Source organism: Ranitomeya variabilis, chromosome 4 (genome assembly GCF_051348905.1).
Source record: "Ranitomeya variabilis isolate aRanVar5 chromosome 4, aRanVar5.hap1, whole genome shotgun sequence".
Lineage (NCBI taxonomy): Eukaryota > Metazoa > Chordata > Amphibia > Anura > Dendrobatidae > Ranitomeya > Ranitomeya variabilis.
This window is the reverse complement of record NC_135235.1, coordinates 271,693,835-271,710,747: the sequence shown is the minus strand read 5'-3', so window position 1 is coordinate 271,710,747 and position 16,913 is coordinate 271,693,835. Positions and strand designations below refer to the sequence as shown.

At 47.6% G+C, this 16,913-nt stretch overlaps 1 protein-coding gene across 3 annotated transcripts in view; it reads right to left on the bottom strand.

Annotated features, from left to right (window-relative positions):
- The window catches only part of LOC143764412 (nicotinamide N-methyltransferase-like), a 146,513-nt gene that overhangs the window by 69,981 nt on the left and 59,619 nt on the right, over positions 1-16,913 (bottom strand). The window contains exon 1 of one of the 3 annotated variants that reach the window (XM_077249943.1): positions 7,123-7,283. The exons of 1 other annotated variant lie outside the window; for it this stretch is intronic. In XM_077249943.1, coding sequence (XP_077106058.1) covers positions 7,123-7,240 — 118 coding nt within the window. In that variant the 5' untranslated portion in view covers positions 7,241-7,283. Of the gene's footprint in view, positions 1-7,122; positions 7,284-16,913 lie in introns of those variants that run through there. One more of the 3 variants, XM_077249939.1, reaches the window with a different exon arrangement.

Sequence of the window (16,913 nt, the reverse complement as noted above, 5' to 3'; positions counted from 1 at the left end):
GATCTCTGCTTGCAGAGATCATGACAGTAGTTGGAGCGTGAAGGGGTTAATGAGCATATTGCACTTTTTTACCTGTGAAAATTACTAAACTTTTGACGGCGGCTCCAATGCAATGTGAACCTTGCAAACTCAAATTTCTACTCATTGGTTGCTATTTTTCATCACACCCTATATCTTTTTTTTCAGCCATTTTGTTGTATTTTATGTAAAATATACATATCCAATATCATCTATTAAATTAAATGTGTTCATAAGTGCAGCTGTTTATTCTTTTCCCCTGGAGAATAATACACGCAAATACTCCTGTTGGATCCTGTACTGTTTGGATTGGACTTTAGGCAATATTTGTTCCTGCCAACATTATCGTACAATTATGATGTTACCATGTTCAAATTATGTGTTATTTAACAAGTTTATTTCTCGGTGTTCTTGATCTAGACAAGACTTGTGCAATATGATATATCTTGTAGAGAGCAGTACGTGCCTGCCCTTACATACGAGAGTACTTACCCACATCATCGGGTTATTTCACAACTATAAATTATATTATTAACATACAGTATATAAAAACTAAACAGATAATATGTGATATCATGTTACATTATGACAACTTCGGCAGTGTTTTTCCAGAAGTGTCTTTTGCGACATCTTTTGCAGAGGCTTCACCAACAGCGGCTTTTTAATATATACTGTATATATAAAAAGTGGTTTCTTTCAAGTGGAAGCTGCTAGAAGAATGGTGCCGCCATTTCTTTTAGCCACTTTGCGGCTTTCGAAGTCTGAAGTGGTTGAAAGAAGTTACAAAATAATGGAACATATGCACAGCAATTCGTTTTGACACTGTTGTGCACTATATTCTTTCTTTGTAGCATTTTTTGCACTTTTTCAGGCAGGTTCTGGTCAAAATCCGCCTGATAAAGACTATATGCACATGCCTCAAATGTTATTTCGCTTTTCTTTTTACAGTACTGTAAAAGTAATGTAGCATAGTTTACTTCAAATATGGAATCAGATTCCTATTTTTGTATATGTTTAAAAAAGGCCACAATTCCAAAAAAAGTTCAGCCTCAATCAATTGTACAATATTTAATTCTATCTTGATATCATTTGTAATGAGATAAGCATCTAGTCCTTTTATAAATGCCAAAACACCAAGGAGCAAAAAGGTATCAATGTTTTGATTGAACTTTTGACTTTCAAGTTCCATATCTCACCATCCACTACAGCTTCCAACTTGACACTACCATCATTTTATAGACAATCATGTTAGCAATCTCACACATATATTTGACTTGCAACTATGAAGCATATGATTAGTTATGCAGATTCTTGTCATGTCTGCATTGTTACTGTTTTGCTCCTAAAAATCTAAATAGTAATTTTTATTATTTTGTTAGTATTTTGTCTGGGGACTGTGGTGGCCATTCCAGCACATCTACATCATTGTAATTGTACCATTTCTTTGTCAATCCGGAGGTGTCAGAATTTTAATGGTTAGACGCCAGCACTGAATCCAAACAAACAAACTCCTCTCTGGAGGTGCCGGAGTTCTAACGGCTTACCGCCGACCCTGAGCACATGCTAACAAAAACCACACTGTTATGCAGCGCCCCAGAGTCCTGGTCGTTGCAGTAATGTGGCTCCGCCGCTAAGGGGGGCTATGGTACGTCTGATGGCACTGAAGGAGTTCATCTGACCAGGTATCACATACACCAATACATTTCACAGTCGGGCCTCCAGGGGGAGCTAAGGGTGCTATTTATTAGGCCACTCCTCACCGTGTGGGTAAACTGGGGGTCAGGCAGGAAGTTAGTGAGAGAGCTGACTGGGTTGGAACCAGGCAACACCTTGTGGCAGAGGGTGTTGTGGGGGAAGATTCGGTAGGGTCCCTGTCAGGTTTGGGACCCTGACAGAGGCCTGGCAAACAGAGAGAACGTCACGGGACCGTGCCTGCTCAGCATAGCGGCGGTGCCCTAAGAAAGGATCAGAAGCGAGATATATTGTGCTGAGTGAGAAACGAGATCAAAGCAAGAAGGGGAATACCAGTAGGAGTCGTGCTGTAAGACCGAGGCAACATCCTACTGAGGCGCACAGCCGGCGGCCGGAACGCCGAGGAAGTATTTCTATATCTAGCTCCAAGCAATACTTCAAACCAACGGCAGGACAGTCAGTCATAGGCGGGCTGTCTCACATATATCACCTATGAAGACATGGGGGGCACACTAGGAGAGGGGCGACTCTAGAGTCCCGGAAGAGCTCCGAGCCTACTCGTCACACGGGTGCCGTCCCAACCATAACACCGGGAGGGACGGAGGAGAAGAACATCATCCGAACGAGTTGTGAGGGAACACGAGAAACAGACACAACAGTTGTGGGGACTATCCCGTAAGCACAGCAGGGGAGGACCACAACACATAGCGCTAGCAGGAAGGCACAGATTTCCACCTGCAAAGAGAGCTCTGGAGGTGCCATTGGACCGGCCGGACTTGCGCAGCCTGGTGAACCTTATTCCGGACTGAGGACCCAGAGACCTTCAGTAAAGAGGTAAAGAGACTGCAACCTGGTGTCCTCGTTATTTACTACACCGCACTACCACCACCATCCCCATCTATTACTGTGCGCCCCTCAGCAGGGTCACGGACCGGGCCTAGCCACTGTGACAACCCCAGAGCAGAGACTCAGAGGCCCGGTACCGGGTACCCCTCGGCCCTGCGGCAGTGGGGGCGCTACAACTTGGCGTCACGAACAGGATCTACTTAAGCCTGAAGAATCAGGTCATGTGTGCCTTGGAACTGTGAGTTATCGTGCTTGGACTGTGCTTTATTACAAGGACTGTGTGTTGCCACTTGCCGCCAGAAGTTCCCGCCAAAACCGCCGCCATTACAGCGCTAAGGAGAGCGCAGGAGAAGAAGAAGGGCGTGGAAGTGGGCGTGAACAAGCTGAAGAGCGCGAAAGGCAATGGCCGCCCAGTCTAAATATCTCGGCCCCTTAAGGACGTGTCCGTCAGCAGCCGAGATCCGCCTCCTGATCCTCAATGGTGGGCAGAGACAGAGAAAACGAAACCGCCCACGAAGGAGAGAGCAGGAAAAGGACCAGGAAGAAGGAGCGAGCGACATGGAGGACGCCATGGCGAGCCGCCCGGAGCCGGAGCATGGGGTCGGAGCAGAGGACTCCCCCAGCCACCCGGAGGGGCACCGCAACCAGGCCTCCACTGCTGATGCTGAATTCCTGCAGGCCGGAGTGGACGAGCTCAGCGACCGACCCCGGCGACGCAGCTGAGCACTGAGGCCGGGTGGAAGAAGGCCATCATCAGGAGCCTCACCAGACATCTGTCGGCAGCCTCATCTGATCCGGAGCAGGAAAGAAGTCCCAGCGCTCCGAAGCTGGAAAGCAAGGCCCTGCCGGAAAGGGGTATGCTGCGAGCAGAGATGACAACGTCGCAGCACAAGGCCCCGCAACCAGCGTTCCAGACCCCAGCGGAGACGGAGCAGATCGGCACCGGAGGGACCGCATCTGAAGCAGGTATGAAGGACGACCCTGCCCTGACAACCGACACCACTCCAGTGACTGCTAGTGCTGCAACTGCTGACTCCATTCCAGTGACTGATCTTGCAGCAGCCGCTACCTCTGCTGCAGCAAATGCCCCTACTCAAGCTGCGCAGACCTCCATCGCTGCGCCCGATTTAACAGTACATGCAAGATGGATTAACGGCGTTTGTCCAGCACTGGGTGTAACCCTGGACCTCACTCTTCCCAGGCCAGGAAGGGTTAAGTGCCAGGTGCAACCCTGGAAGCCGTTCAACTAAACCTCGGAAACCTGAAACTGTACATAGTTAACTGTTTGTTTCCCTGCTTTTTGCTACTAATACCCGACCTGGGTTATTCTTAAAGGGATCCCTTAGTTTACCCGGGATCCCTATTGCTTTTATTTTTGTTTTTATTTTCCTTTGCTCCTTGTTTACCCAAGTTTACAAAGAACTGCTGGATCATGAACAGTGCATGATACAAACTCCTTGTATATAGTTTGCACCTTCTTAAAGGTGCTCTCTACTGGTTTTGTATAAAAGACGGACTCTTTGCGAAGATACGGTTCTTGGAACTTGCACCGGAGTCCTTGCTGCATACGGACTTGCAGCTTGAGAAGTTGCACTACCTCATAGAGACTTGGTCCCCTCTTAAAGGGGATGTTCATTGATAGCACTTAAGGAATGATGATGCTCTAAAAGAAGAAGTAATGATGTTGATATGTAAAAGTTAAATGTAACCAACGAGTTAATTGTAAGAAATGTTTAATGATGTTGATAGAAGAATGAGGACAGGAAGTGAACCCGTAGGGGTTAGTGGTGAGTCCTCTTAGGAGCCATATAGAGATGGCTCAGTGATCTCAAACTGAAAGAAAAATATGTTCTATACTGTGTATAGTAGTGGAAGGACAGTAGGCCCGGGCAGAATGTGGCGGTCCTGTAATAGAAAGGAGAGGCAGTAGGTCTGGAGCGTTTAGGACAGGCGGTCCTGCAGACGTAAAGTAGGAGAATGTAGCACAGTTGCTTAAGCCTTATAATGTGTTATAAGAAGGTCTTTAGTGGATTCAGAGTGTACATCCTTAAAGGCAATGTTGAATTAATGTTTAAAAATTTTGCACTTAGTAGAATACCCGGTTGGGTAAGAAAAGTTATTTAAAAGTATTTAACCATGTTTGTAACGTTCAAGTGTTCTCACCTCCCATAAAGGGAAGCTCTGTTCAAGTATGCTTATTGTTATTGCACTCACAAAAATTGTATGTCTTTTTGCTGACATGCATTGTTGTTTTCTTCCCAGTCCCGGAGTACTGGATTTAACCGGGGGGGAGTGCAGCGCCCCAGAGTCCTGGTCGTTGCAGTACTGTGGCTCCGCCGCTAAGGGGGGCTATGGTACGTCTGATGGCACTGAAGGAGTTCATCTGACCAGGTATCACATACACCAATACATTTCACAGTCGGGCCTCCAGGGGGAGCTAAGGGTGCTATTTATTAGGCCACTCCTCACCGTGTGGGTAAACTGGGGGTCAGGCAGGAAGTTAGTGAGAGAGCTGACTGGGTTGGAACCAGGCAACACCTTGTGGCAGAGGGTGTTGTGGGGGAAGATTCGGTAGGGTCCCTGTCAGATTTGGGATCCTGACAGAGGCCTGGCAAACAGAGAGAAAGTCACGGGACCGTGCCTGCTCAGCATAGCGGCGGTGCCCTAAGAAAGGATCAGAAGCGAGATATATTGCGCTGAGTGAGAAACGAGATCAAAGCAAGAAGGGGAATACCAGTAGGAGTCGTGCTGTAAGACCGAGGCAACATCCTACTGAGGCGCACAGCCGGCGGCCGGAACACCGAGGAAGTATTTCTATATCTAGCTCCAAGCAATACTTCAAACCAACGGCAGGACAGTCAGTCATAGGCGGGCTGTCTCACATATATCACCTATGAAGACATGGGGGGCACACTAGGAGAGGGGCGACTCTAGAGTCCCGGAAGAGCTCCGAGCCTACTCGTCACACGGGTGCCGTCCCAACCATAACACCGGGAGGGACGGAGGAGAAGAACATCATCCGAACAAGTTGTGAGGGAACACGAGAAACAGACACAACAGTTGTGGGGACTATCCCGTAAGCACAGCAGGGGAGGACCACAACACATAGCGCTAGCAGGAAGGCACAGATTTCCACCTGCAAAGAGAACTCTAGAGGTGCCATTGGACCGGCCGGACTTGCGCAGCCTGGTGAACCTTATTCCGGACTGAGGACCCAGAGACCTTCAGTAAAGAGGTAAAGAGACTGCAACCTGGTGTCCTCGTTATTTACTGCACCGCACTACCACCACCATCCCCATCTATTACTGTGCACCCCTCAGCAGGGTCACGGACCGGGCCTAGCCACCGTGACAACCCCAGAGCAGAGACTCAGAGGCCCGGTACCGGGTACCCTTCGGCCCTGCGGCAGTGGGGGCGCTACAGTTACAATGTCTCATTCTCACATGGAAAGAGGTTGATACTAGTGCAGCGGCGTGTGCCTCTGAGATCCTTTTATACATAGCTCAAGTCCAGTTGGACAGGACCTTGCCTGTGAACCAATCCGGAGCTGCCACATCACCAGAGCAGCTGACGATCAACCACCAATTGGATGTCGCCACATCACGAGTATGCTCAGTAGGGTGATTTCTGGACTTAGTCTCCAAAGCGTTTGCTCGTTGCTGCCTACCACTGGTTTCCATAACTTGACTGAAGAGCCAGTAGTAACCAGATGAATAGCATGAGCCTGAGCAAGACGCTGGGACTGACGTCTATGCTCAGAAGCTCAGAAGCACCCGCAGCGGCCAAAGCTGGATGGGAGAGGGCAGATTCAGGCAAGGCTTGGGATCTACCCTGTGCAGCGGGAGAATCCTGGCGCCTAACAATGAGACTTTAGAATCTTCATTCAATTTGCTGGAATGGTAAAATGCAGCGTGTTTGCCGCAGATAAAATATTCTGCAAAAACGCCATATGCGAACATACATATATTTTTTAACTTCTATTTTCTCAGGATTTTACAAATACAGCTATTTGACAATTTCTTTTTCTCATCTTAAACAACTCCTTTAACCACTTCCAGCTATGGCCAATTTTTGCCATACCTTTTTTTACTGTCATGTAGTCATATAAAGCGTAGTTTTAAATGACACCATTCCCTTTCCCATATAAAGTCAGTCCCCCTTCCCCCCCAAAAAAAAAACCACAGGAAAAACATTCTACTCACTATAGGATGGTGAAAAGATTAATTTATGCCTTTGATGGCAAAGTTTGATATATACAATATTAATATATTAATTAATGAACCCTTGTCAGTACTGCAGAAAGGCACGAAGGTGAATCCTCACCACTAGTCTATATCTCTGGGAGTTGATTTGATCTCCTCCTGGGTGGTCCAGAACCATCACAATTCTACAAAAAGTTTCAAACAAATTGACTCAGAGATCAGAAGAAAAACCTACACGGTTTGAGGTTGCAACGATCCCCTTATCCTGTAGAAACAACTTATACATTGACTTTGACAATTAAAAGGTTTCTTTTGGAAGCCCTTGTGAGCTCTGAAGCTTCTGTAATGTCTTAGTGTCTCTTACCTCTGCTCCTCTGCGTTCTCCGATCTGAGTAGAAATAACTGCAAACTTTTCGACTTTGCTTTGTGATCGTAAAGTTTTTCATTTGTCTTTTCTGATGCGATGACTCCAACGCCCACATTATGCAATAAATATTTGGTTTCTAGTAATTACAATTGGAACATTTCATCAATAAAACTGTCAGAGTTCAAACAACACATGATTCTAAAACTGAATCCAAGTCCTATGTTATTGCTGAGTTTGGTACTGATTTTATTGAAAGAACTAGCTGTTTCCAGCCAGCTAACGCTTGTCACGCTCATTGCTATCTAATTAACGCTGCTGGTGATTATGCAATTAAATGTACGTTTACCTTGGCTGAAGTGGTTGAATTACATAGAAAGGAAGTGCTGCGAGTGGTAATGTGGGGGGGAGGAGCCTCGTGTGGTAATGTGTGGGGACGGAGCCTCGTGTGGTAATGTGTGGGGATGGAGCCTCGTGTGGTAATGTGGTGGGAGGAGCTTCGTGTGGTAATGTGTGGGGACAAAGCCTCGTGTGGTAATGTGTGGGTACGGAGCCTCGTGTGGTAATGTGGGGGAACGCAGCCTTGTGTGGTAATGTAGGGGGACGGAGCCTCGTGTGGTAATGTGTGGGGACGGAGCCTCGTGCGGTAATGTGTGGGGACGGAGCCTCGTGTGGTAATGTGTGGGGACGCTTCGTGTGGTAATGTGGGGGGACGGAGCCTCGTGTGGTAATGTGAAGGGATGGAGCCTCGTGTGGTAATGTGTGGGGATGGATCTTCGTGTGGTAATGTGGGGGGACGATGCATTGTGTGGTAATGTGTGGGGACAGAGCCTCGTGTGGTAATGTGCAGGGACGGAGCCTCGTGTGGTTATGTGGGGCGGCAGAGCCTCATGCGGTAATGTGTGGGGGACAGAGCCTCGTGCGGTAATGTGTGTGGACGGAGCCTCGTGTGGTAATGTGTGGGGACGGAGCCTCGTGTGGTAATGTGTGGGGACGCTTCGTGTGGTAATGTGGGGGGACGGAGCCTCGTGTGGTAATGTGAAGGGATGGAGCCTCGTGTGGTAATGTGTGGGAACGGAGCCTCGTGTGGTAATGTGCGGGGACGGAGCCTCGTGTGGTTATGTTGGGGGGCAGAGCCTCATGCGGTAATGTGTGGGGGACAGAGCCTCATGCGGTAATGTGTGTGGACAGAGCCTCGTGTGGTAATGTGTGGGGACGGAGCCTCGTGTCGTAATGTGTGGGGACGCTTCGTGTGGTAATGTGGGGGGACGGAGCCTCATGTGGTAATGTGAAGGGATGGAGCCTCGTGTGGTAATGTGTGGGAACGGAGCCTCGTGTGGTAATGTGTGGGGACAGATCTTCGTGTGGTAATGTGGGGGGACGAAGCATCGTGTGGTAATGTGTGGGGTCGGAGCCTCGTGTGGTAATGTGCGGGGACGGAGCCTCGTGTGGTTATGTGGGGGGGCAGAGCCTCATGCGGTAATGTGTGGGGGACAGAGCCTCATGCGGTAATGTGTGTGGAGGGAGCCTCGTGTGGTAATGTGTGGGGACGGAGCCTCATGTGGTAATGTGTGTGGACGGAGCATTGTGGTAATGTGTGGGGATGGAGCCTCGTGTGGTAATGTGGAGGGACGGAGCCTCGTGTGATAATGTGTGAGGACGGAGCCTCATGTGGTAGTGTGTGGGGACGGAACCTCGTGTGGTAATGTGTGGGGACGGAGCCTCGTGTGGTAATGTGTGGGGACGGAGCCTCGTGTGGTAATGTGTGGGGACGGAGCCTCGTGTGGTAATGTGGGGGGGCGGGATTATGTGTGGTAATGTGGTGGGGGGTGTGATTCTGTGGTAATGTGGTGGGGGGTGTGATTCTGTGGTAATGTGGTGGGGGGAGGGATTATGTGTGGTGATGTGGTGGAGGGGCGGGATTTTGTGTGGTAATGTGGTGGGGGTGGGATTATGAGTGGTAATGTAGTGGGGGCGGAATTATCTGTGGTAATGTGGTGGGGGCGGGATTATCTGTGGTAATGTGGTGGGGGAAGGATTATGTGTTGTAATGTGGTGGGGGGGCGGGATTATGTGTGGTGATGAGGTGGGGGGTCTCGGGATTATGTGTGGTGATGTGGCGGGGGTGTAATTATGTGTGGTGATTTGGTGGGGGGTGGGATTATGTGTGGTGATGTGGTTGGGGATGGGATTATGTGTGGTGATGTGGTGGAGGTGGGATTATGTGTGGTGATGTGGTGGTGGGGGGCGGGATTATCTGTGGTATCATCATGGGGGGGCGGTATTATCTGTGGTAATGTGTGGGGGGTGATTTATGTGTGGTAATGTGGTGGGGCAAGATTATGTGTGGTAATGTGGTGGGGGCGGGATTATCTGTGGTGATGTGGTTGGGGCGGGATTATGTGTGGTAATGTGGTGGGGGCGGGATTATTTGTGGTAATGTGGTGGGGGCGGGATTATGTGTGGTAATGTGGTGTGGGGGCGGGATTATGTGTGGTAGTGTGGTGGCGGGCGGGATTATGTGTGGTAATGTGGTGGGGGGCAGGATTGTGTGGTGATGTGGTGGGGGTGGGATTATGTGTGGTGATGTGGTGGGGGGCGGGATTATGTGTAGTGATGTGGTGGGGGGCGGGATTATGTGTGGTGATGTAGTGGGGGGTGTAATTATGTGTGGTGATGTGGTGGGATTATGTGTGGTGGGGGGCGGGATTATGTGTGGTGATGTGGTGGGGGCAGGATTATGTGTGGTGATGTGGTGGGGGTGTAATTATGTGTGGTGATGTGGTGGGATTATGTGTGGTGGGGGCGGGATTATGTGTGGTGATGTGATGGGGGTGGGATTATCTGTGGTAATGTCGTGGGGGAGCGGGATTATGTGTGGTGATGTGGTGGGGGGTGGGATTATGTGTGGTGATGTGGTGGGGGCAGGATTATGTGTGGTGATGTGGGGGCAGGATTATGTGTGGTGATGTGGTGGGGGTGGGATTATCTGTGGTAATGTCGTGGGGGAGCGGGATTATGTGTGGTGATGTGGTGGGGGGCAGGATTATGTGTGGTGATGTGGTGGGGGGTGGGATTATGTGTGGTGATGTGGTGGGGGGTGTAATTATGTGTGGTGATGTGGGGGGTGGGATTTTGTGTGGTAATGTGGTGGGGGGCGGGATTATGTGTGGTAATGTGGGGGGGCAGGATTATCTGTGGTAATGTGGTGGGGGGCGGGATTATGTGTGGTGATGTGGGGGGACGGGATTATCTGTGGTAATGTGGTGGGGGTGGGATTATGTGTGGTGATGTGGAGGGGCGGGATTATGTGTGGTGATGTGGTGGGAGGCGAGATTATGTGTGGTAATGTTGTGGAGGGACGGGATTATCTGTGGTAATGTGGTGAGGGGCGGGATTATCTGTGGTAATGTGGTGGGGGTGGGATTATGTGTGGTGATGTGGTGGAGGGGTGGGATTATGTGTGGTGATGTGGTGGGGGCAGGATAATGTGTGGTGATGTGGTGGGGGCGGGATTATGTGTGTTAACGTGGTGGGGGGCGGGATTATGTGTGGTGATGTGGTGGGGGTGGGATTATGTGTGGTGATGTGGTGGGGGGCGGGATTATGTGTGGTAATATTGTGTGGGGGCGGGATTATGTGTGGTAATGTGGTGGGGGGGCAGGATTATGTGTTGTAATGTGGTGGGGCGGGATTATGTGTGGTGATGTGGTGGGGGGTGTAATTATGTGTGGTGATGTAGTGGGGGGTGGGATTATGTGTGGTGATGTGGTGGGGGGCGGGATTATGTGTGGTGATGTGGTGGGGGCGGGATTATCTGTGGTAATGTCGTGGGGGGCGGGATTATGTGTGGTAATGTGGTGGGGGCGGGATTATCTGTGGTAATGTGGTGGGGGGTGGGATTATCTGTGATAATGTGGTGGGGGCAAGATTATGTGGTGATGTGGTGGGGGGCGAGATTGTGTGGCAATGTTGTGGGGGGCGGGATTATGTGTGGTGATGTGGTTGTGGCGGGATTATGTGTGGTAATGTGGTGGGGGGCGGGATTATTTGTGGTAATGTGGTGGGGGGCGGGATTATGTGTGGTAATGTGGTGTGGGGGCGGGATTATGTGTAGTAGTGTGGTGGCGGGCGGGATTATGTGTGGTAATGTGGGGGGCAGGATTGTGTGGTGATCTGGTGGGGGGTGGGATTATGTGTGGTGATGTGGTGGGGGGCAGGATTATGTGTGGTGATGTGGTGGGGGGCGGGATTGTGTGTGGTAATGGGGTGGGGGGCGGGATTGTGTGTGGTAATGGGGTGGGGGGCGGGATTATGTGTGGTGATGTGGTGGGGGGGCGGGATTGTGTGTGGTGATGTGGTGCGGATTGTGTGTGGTAATCTGGTGGGGGGCGGGATTATGTGTGGTAATGTGGTGTGGGGGCGGGATTAGGTGTGGAAAAGTGGTGGGGGCGGGATTATCTTTGGTAATGTCATGGGGGAGCGGGATTATGTGTGGTGATGTGGTAGGTTTTAGGGCTGGCGGAACGCACCGAGTAAATTGAGAGATATTATTCCGTGCGTTTGCAGCCCAGGGTCCACTGTGCAGGAGAGGACCTGCTGCTGGCAAATGGCGGCCCTTTATGGCGGTAGAAGCGAACTCAGTTACTTCACAGAGACGCTGTGCCAGATCTCACTCTGACCCTCGGTGGCTATAGTGCCCGCGCCTGAGGACGCCCCGAGTCAGCAGCTGAGACCTTGGCAACTAAGGAACGCGGAACCCTGTTGACTCCACAGGAGTATCCAGCAATAGGGTTGAGCGAAACGGATCGGTCATTTTCATAAGTCGCCGACTTTTGGCAAAGTCGGGTTTCATGAAACCCGACCCGATCCCTGTGTGGGGTCGGCCACGCGGTACGCGACTTTCGCGCCAAAGTTGCGTTTCAATGACGCGAAAACTGCCATTTCTCAGCCAATGAAGGTGGATGCAGAGTGTGGGCAGCGTGATGGCATAGGTCCTGGTACCCACCATCTTAGAGAAGAGCATGGCAGTGATTGGCTTGCTTTCTGCGGCGTCACAGGGGCTATAAAGGGGCGTTCCCACCGACCGCCATCTTACTGCTGCTGATCTGAGCATAGGGAGAGGATGCTGCCGCTTCTTCAGAAGCAGGGATAGCGTTAGGCAGGGTACATTAACCCCCAAACCGCTTGTGCTGTAGCGATTTCCACTGTCAACACCACCTTTTGTTTGCAGGGACAGTGGAGGCTACTTTTTTTTTCCCTCAGCGCTGTAGCTCATTGGGCTGCCCTAGAAGGCTCCCTGATAGCTGCATTGCTCTTTGTACGCCGCTGTGCAAACCAACTGCTTTTTTCAAAGCACAAATCCTGTTGCTCCTTCCTTTCTGCACAGCTATCTTGTTTCTTTGTCCACACTTTTGTGTGCAGCAGTCCTTTTTATAGCTGCCTGCCATAGTTTTCTGAGATTACTGCAGGGAGATAGTAATTGTAGGACAGTCCCTTTTTTTTTTTTTTCGTTATATCTCTTCAAGCCACTTTCTGCCACATAAAATATACTCTAATACAGTGGCCCAGATTTATTCACTAGTCTCCTTGAAGAAAAAAAAAAGGGTGCAGATTAAAATTGGCAAATCTGCATCAGTGGCAGTCCTGTGTGTGGCATCTGTGTCTCATTTTCTGGCACAGAAAACATATAGTCTAACAGTGGGCCTGATTTCTTGCCAATTCTCCCATAAATAAAAAAAAAATAGTGGGAGATAAAGATTGGCAATTTGGCAATTCTGCCTCTGTGCCAGTGCTGTGTGTGGCATCTGTCTCTCACTGTGTGCCACAGAAAACCTAGTGTGTAATACTGGGCCATTTTTTTTAAAATTCTCCCAGGAACAAAAAAATAAATAGTGGGAGATAAAGATTGGCAATTCTGCCTCTGTGCCAGTGCTGTGTGTGGCATCTGTCTCTCATTGTGTGCCACAGAAAACCTAGTGTGTAATACTGGGCCATTTTTTTTTTAATTCTCCCAGGAACAAAAACATAAATAGTGGGAGATATAGATTGGCAATTTGGCAATTCTGCCTCTGTGCCATTGCTGTGTGTGGCATCTGTCTCTCATTGTGTGCCACAGAAAACCTAGTGTGTAATACTGGGCCATTTTTTTTTAATTCTCCCAGGAACAAAAAAATAAATAGTGGGAGATAAAGATTGGCAATTTGGCAATTCTACCTCTGTGCCAGTGCTGTGTGTGGCATCTGTCTCTCATTGTGTGCCACAGAAAACCTAGTGTGTAATACTGGGCCATTTTTTTTAATTCTCCCAAGAACAAAAAAATAAATAGTGGGAGATAAAGATTGGCAATTTGGCAATTCTGCCTCTGTGCCAGTGCTGTGTGTGGCATCTGTCTCTCATTGTGTGCCACAGAAAACCTAGTGTGTAATACTGGGCCATTTTTTTTTTAATTCTCCCAGGAAAAAATAAATAAATAGTGGGAGATAAAGATTGGCAATTCTGCCTCTGTGCCAGTGCTGTGTGTGGCATCTGTCTCTCATTGTGTGCCACAGAAAACCTAGTGTGTAATACTGGGCCATTTTTTTTTTTTAATTCTCCCAGGAAAAAATAAATAAATAGTGGGAGATAAAGATTGGCAATTCTGCCTCTGTGCCAGTGCTGTGTGTGGCATCTGTCTCTCATTGTGTGCCACAGAAAACCTAGTGTGTAATACTGGGCCATTTTTTTTTTAATTCTCCCAGGAACAAAAAAATAAATAGTGGGAGATAAAGATTGGCAATTTGGCAATTCTGCCTCTGTGCCAGTGCTGTGTGTGGCATCTGTCTCTCATTGTGTGCCACAGAAAACCTAGTGTGTAATACTGGGCCATTTTTTTTTAAATTCTCCCAGGAACAAAAAAATAAATAGTGGGAAATAAAGATTGGCAATTTGGCAATTCTGCCTCTGTGCCAGTGCTGTGTGTGGCATCTGTCTCTCATTGTGTGCCACAGAAAACCTAGTGTGTAATACTGGGCCATTTGTTTTTTTAATTCTCCCAGGAAGAAAAAAATAAATAGTGGGAGATAAAGATTGGCAATTCTGCCTCTGTGCCAGTGCTGTGTGTGGCATCTGTCTCTCATTGTGTGCCACAGAAAACCTAGTGTGTAATACTGGGCCATTTTTTTTTTAATTCTCCCAGGAAAAAAAGAATAGTGGGAGATAAAGATTGGCAATTCTGCCTCTGTGCCAGTGCTGTGTGTGGCATCTGTCTCTCATTGTGTGCCACAGAAAACCTAGTGTGTAATACTGGGCCATTTGTTTTTTTAATTCTCCCAGGAAGAAAAAAATAAATAGTGGGAGATAAAGATTGGCAATTCTGCCTCTGTGCCAGTGCTGTGTGTGGCATCTGTCTCTCATTGTGTGCCACAGAAAACCTAGTGTGTAATACTGGGCCATTTTTTTTTAAATTCTCCCAGGAAAAAAATAAATAAATAGTGGGAGATAAAGATTGGCAATTCTGCCTCTGTGCCAGTGCTGTGTGTGGCATCTGTCTCTCATTGTGTGCCACAGAAAACCTAGTGTGTAATACTGGGCCATTTTTTTTTTTAATTCTCCCAGTAAAAAATAAATAAATAGTGGGATATAAAGATTGGCAATTCTGCCTCTGTGCCAGTGCTGTGTGTGGCATATGTCTCTCATTGTGTGCCACAGAAAACCTAGTGTGTAATACTGGGCCATTTTTTTTACATTCTCCCAGGAACAAAAAAATGAATAGTGGGAGATAAAGATTGGCAATTCTGCCTCTGTGCCAGTGCTGTGTGTGGCATCTGTCTCTCATAGTGTGCCACAGAAAACCTAGTGTGTAATACTGGGCCATTTTTTTTTAATTCTCCCAGGAACAAAAAAATAAATAGTGGGAGATAAAGATTGGCAATTTGGCAATTCTGCCTCTGTGCCAGTGCTGTGTGTGGCATCTGTCTCTCATTGTGTGCCACAGAAAACCTAGTAATACTGGGCAATTTTTTTTTTTAATTCTCCCAGGAAAAAATAAATAAATAGTGGGAGATAAAGATTGGCAATTCTGCCTCTGTGCCAGTGCTGTGTGGCATCTGTCTCTCATTGTATGCCACAGAAAACCTAGTGTGTAATACTGGGCCATTTTTTTTAATTCTCCCAGGAAAAAATAAATAAATAGTAGGAGATAAAGATTGGCAATTCTGCCTCTGTGCCAGTGCTGTGTGTGGCATCTGTCTCTCATTGTGTGCCACAGAAAACCTAGTGTGTAATACTGGGCCATTTTTTTTTTAATTCTCCCAGGAACAAAAAAATAAATAGTGGGAGATAAAGATTGGCAATTTGGCAATTCTGCCTCTGTGCCAGTGCTGTGTGTGGCATCTGTCTCTCATTGTGTGCCACAGAAAACCTAGTGTGTAATACTGGGCCATTTTTTTTTAAATTCTCCCAGGAAGAAAAAAAATAAATAGTGGGAGATAAAGATTGGCAATTCTGCCTCTGTGCCAGTGCTGTGTGTGGCATCTGTCTCTCATTGTGTGCCACAGAAAACCTAGTGTGTAATACTGCGCCATTTTTTTTTTAATTCTCCCAGGAAAAAAAAAATAAATAGTGGGAGATAAAGATTGGCAATTCTGCCTCTGTGCCAGTGCTGTGTGTGGCATCTGTCTCTCATTGTGTGCCACAGAAAACGTAGTGTGTAATACTGGGCCATTTTTTTTTAATTATCCCAGGAAGAAAAAAATAAATAGTGGGAGATAAAGATTGGCAATTCTGCCTCTGTGCCAGTGCTGTGTGTGGCATCTGTCTCTCATTGTGTGCCACAGAAAACCTAGTGTGTAATACTGGGCCATTTTTTTTTAATTCTCCCAGGAAAAAAAAATAAATAGTGGGATATAAAGATTGGCAATTCTGCCTCTGTGCCAGTGCTGTGTGTGGCATCTGTCTCTCATTGTGTGCCACAGAAAACCTAGTGTGTAATACTGGGCCATTTTTTTTTAATTCTCCCAGGAAAAAATAAATAAATAGTGGGAGATACAGAATGGCAATTCTGCCTCTGTGCCAGTGCTGTGTGTGGCATCTGTCTCTCATTGTGTGCCACAGAAAACCTAGTGTGTAATACTGGCCCATTTTTTTTTAATTCTCCCAGGAACAAAAAAATAAATAGTGGGAGATAAAGATTGGCAATTTGGCAATTCTGCCTCTGTGCCAGTGCTGTGTGTGGCATCTGTCTCTCATTGTGTGCCACATAAAACCTAGTTTGTAATACTGGGCCATTATTTTTTTTTTATTCTCCCAGGAAAAAATAAATAAATAGTGGGAGATAAAGATTGGCAATTCTGCCTCAGTGCCAGTGCTGTGTGTGGCATCTGTCTCTCATTGTGTGCCACAGAAAACCTAGTGTGTAATACTGGGCCATTTTTTTTTTTAATTCTCCCAGGAAAAAATAAATAAATAGTGGGAGGCAAAGATTGGCAATTCTGCCTCTGTGCCAGTGCTGTGTGTGGCATCTGTCTCTCATTGTGTGCCACAGAAAACCTAGTGTGTAATACTGGGCCATTTTTTTTTTAATTCTCCCAGGAAAAAAAAAAATAGTGGGAGATAAAGATTGGCAATTCTGCCTCTGTGCCAGTGCTGTGTGTGGCATCTGTATAATGAGAGAAAAAGCATCACTCCAAATATGCACACCACATACACAAAAATAAGAGACATGATAAAAAATCATATATGAAAAAACAAGATTTTTATTGACACACAACACACAATATAAAACATAATTAAAAACAGCAAAGAGCCTTGTC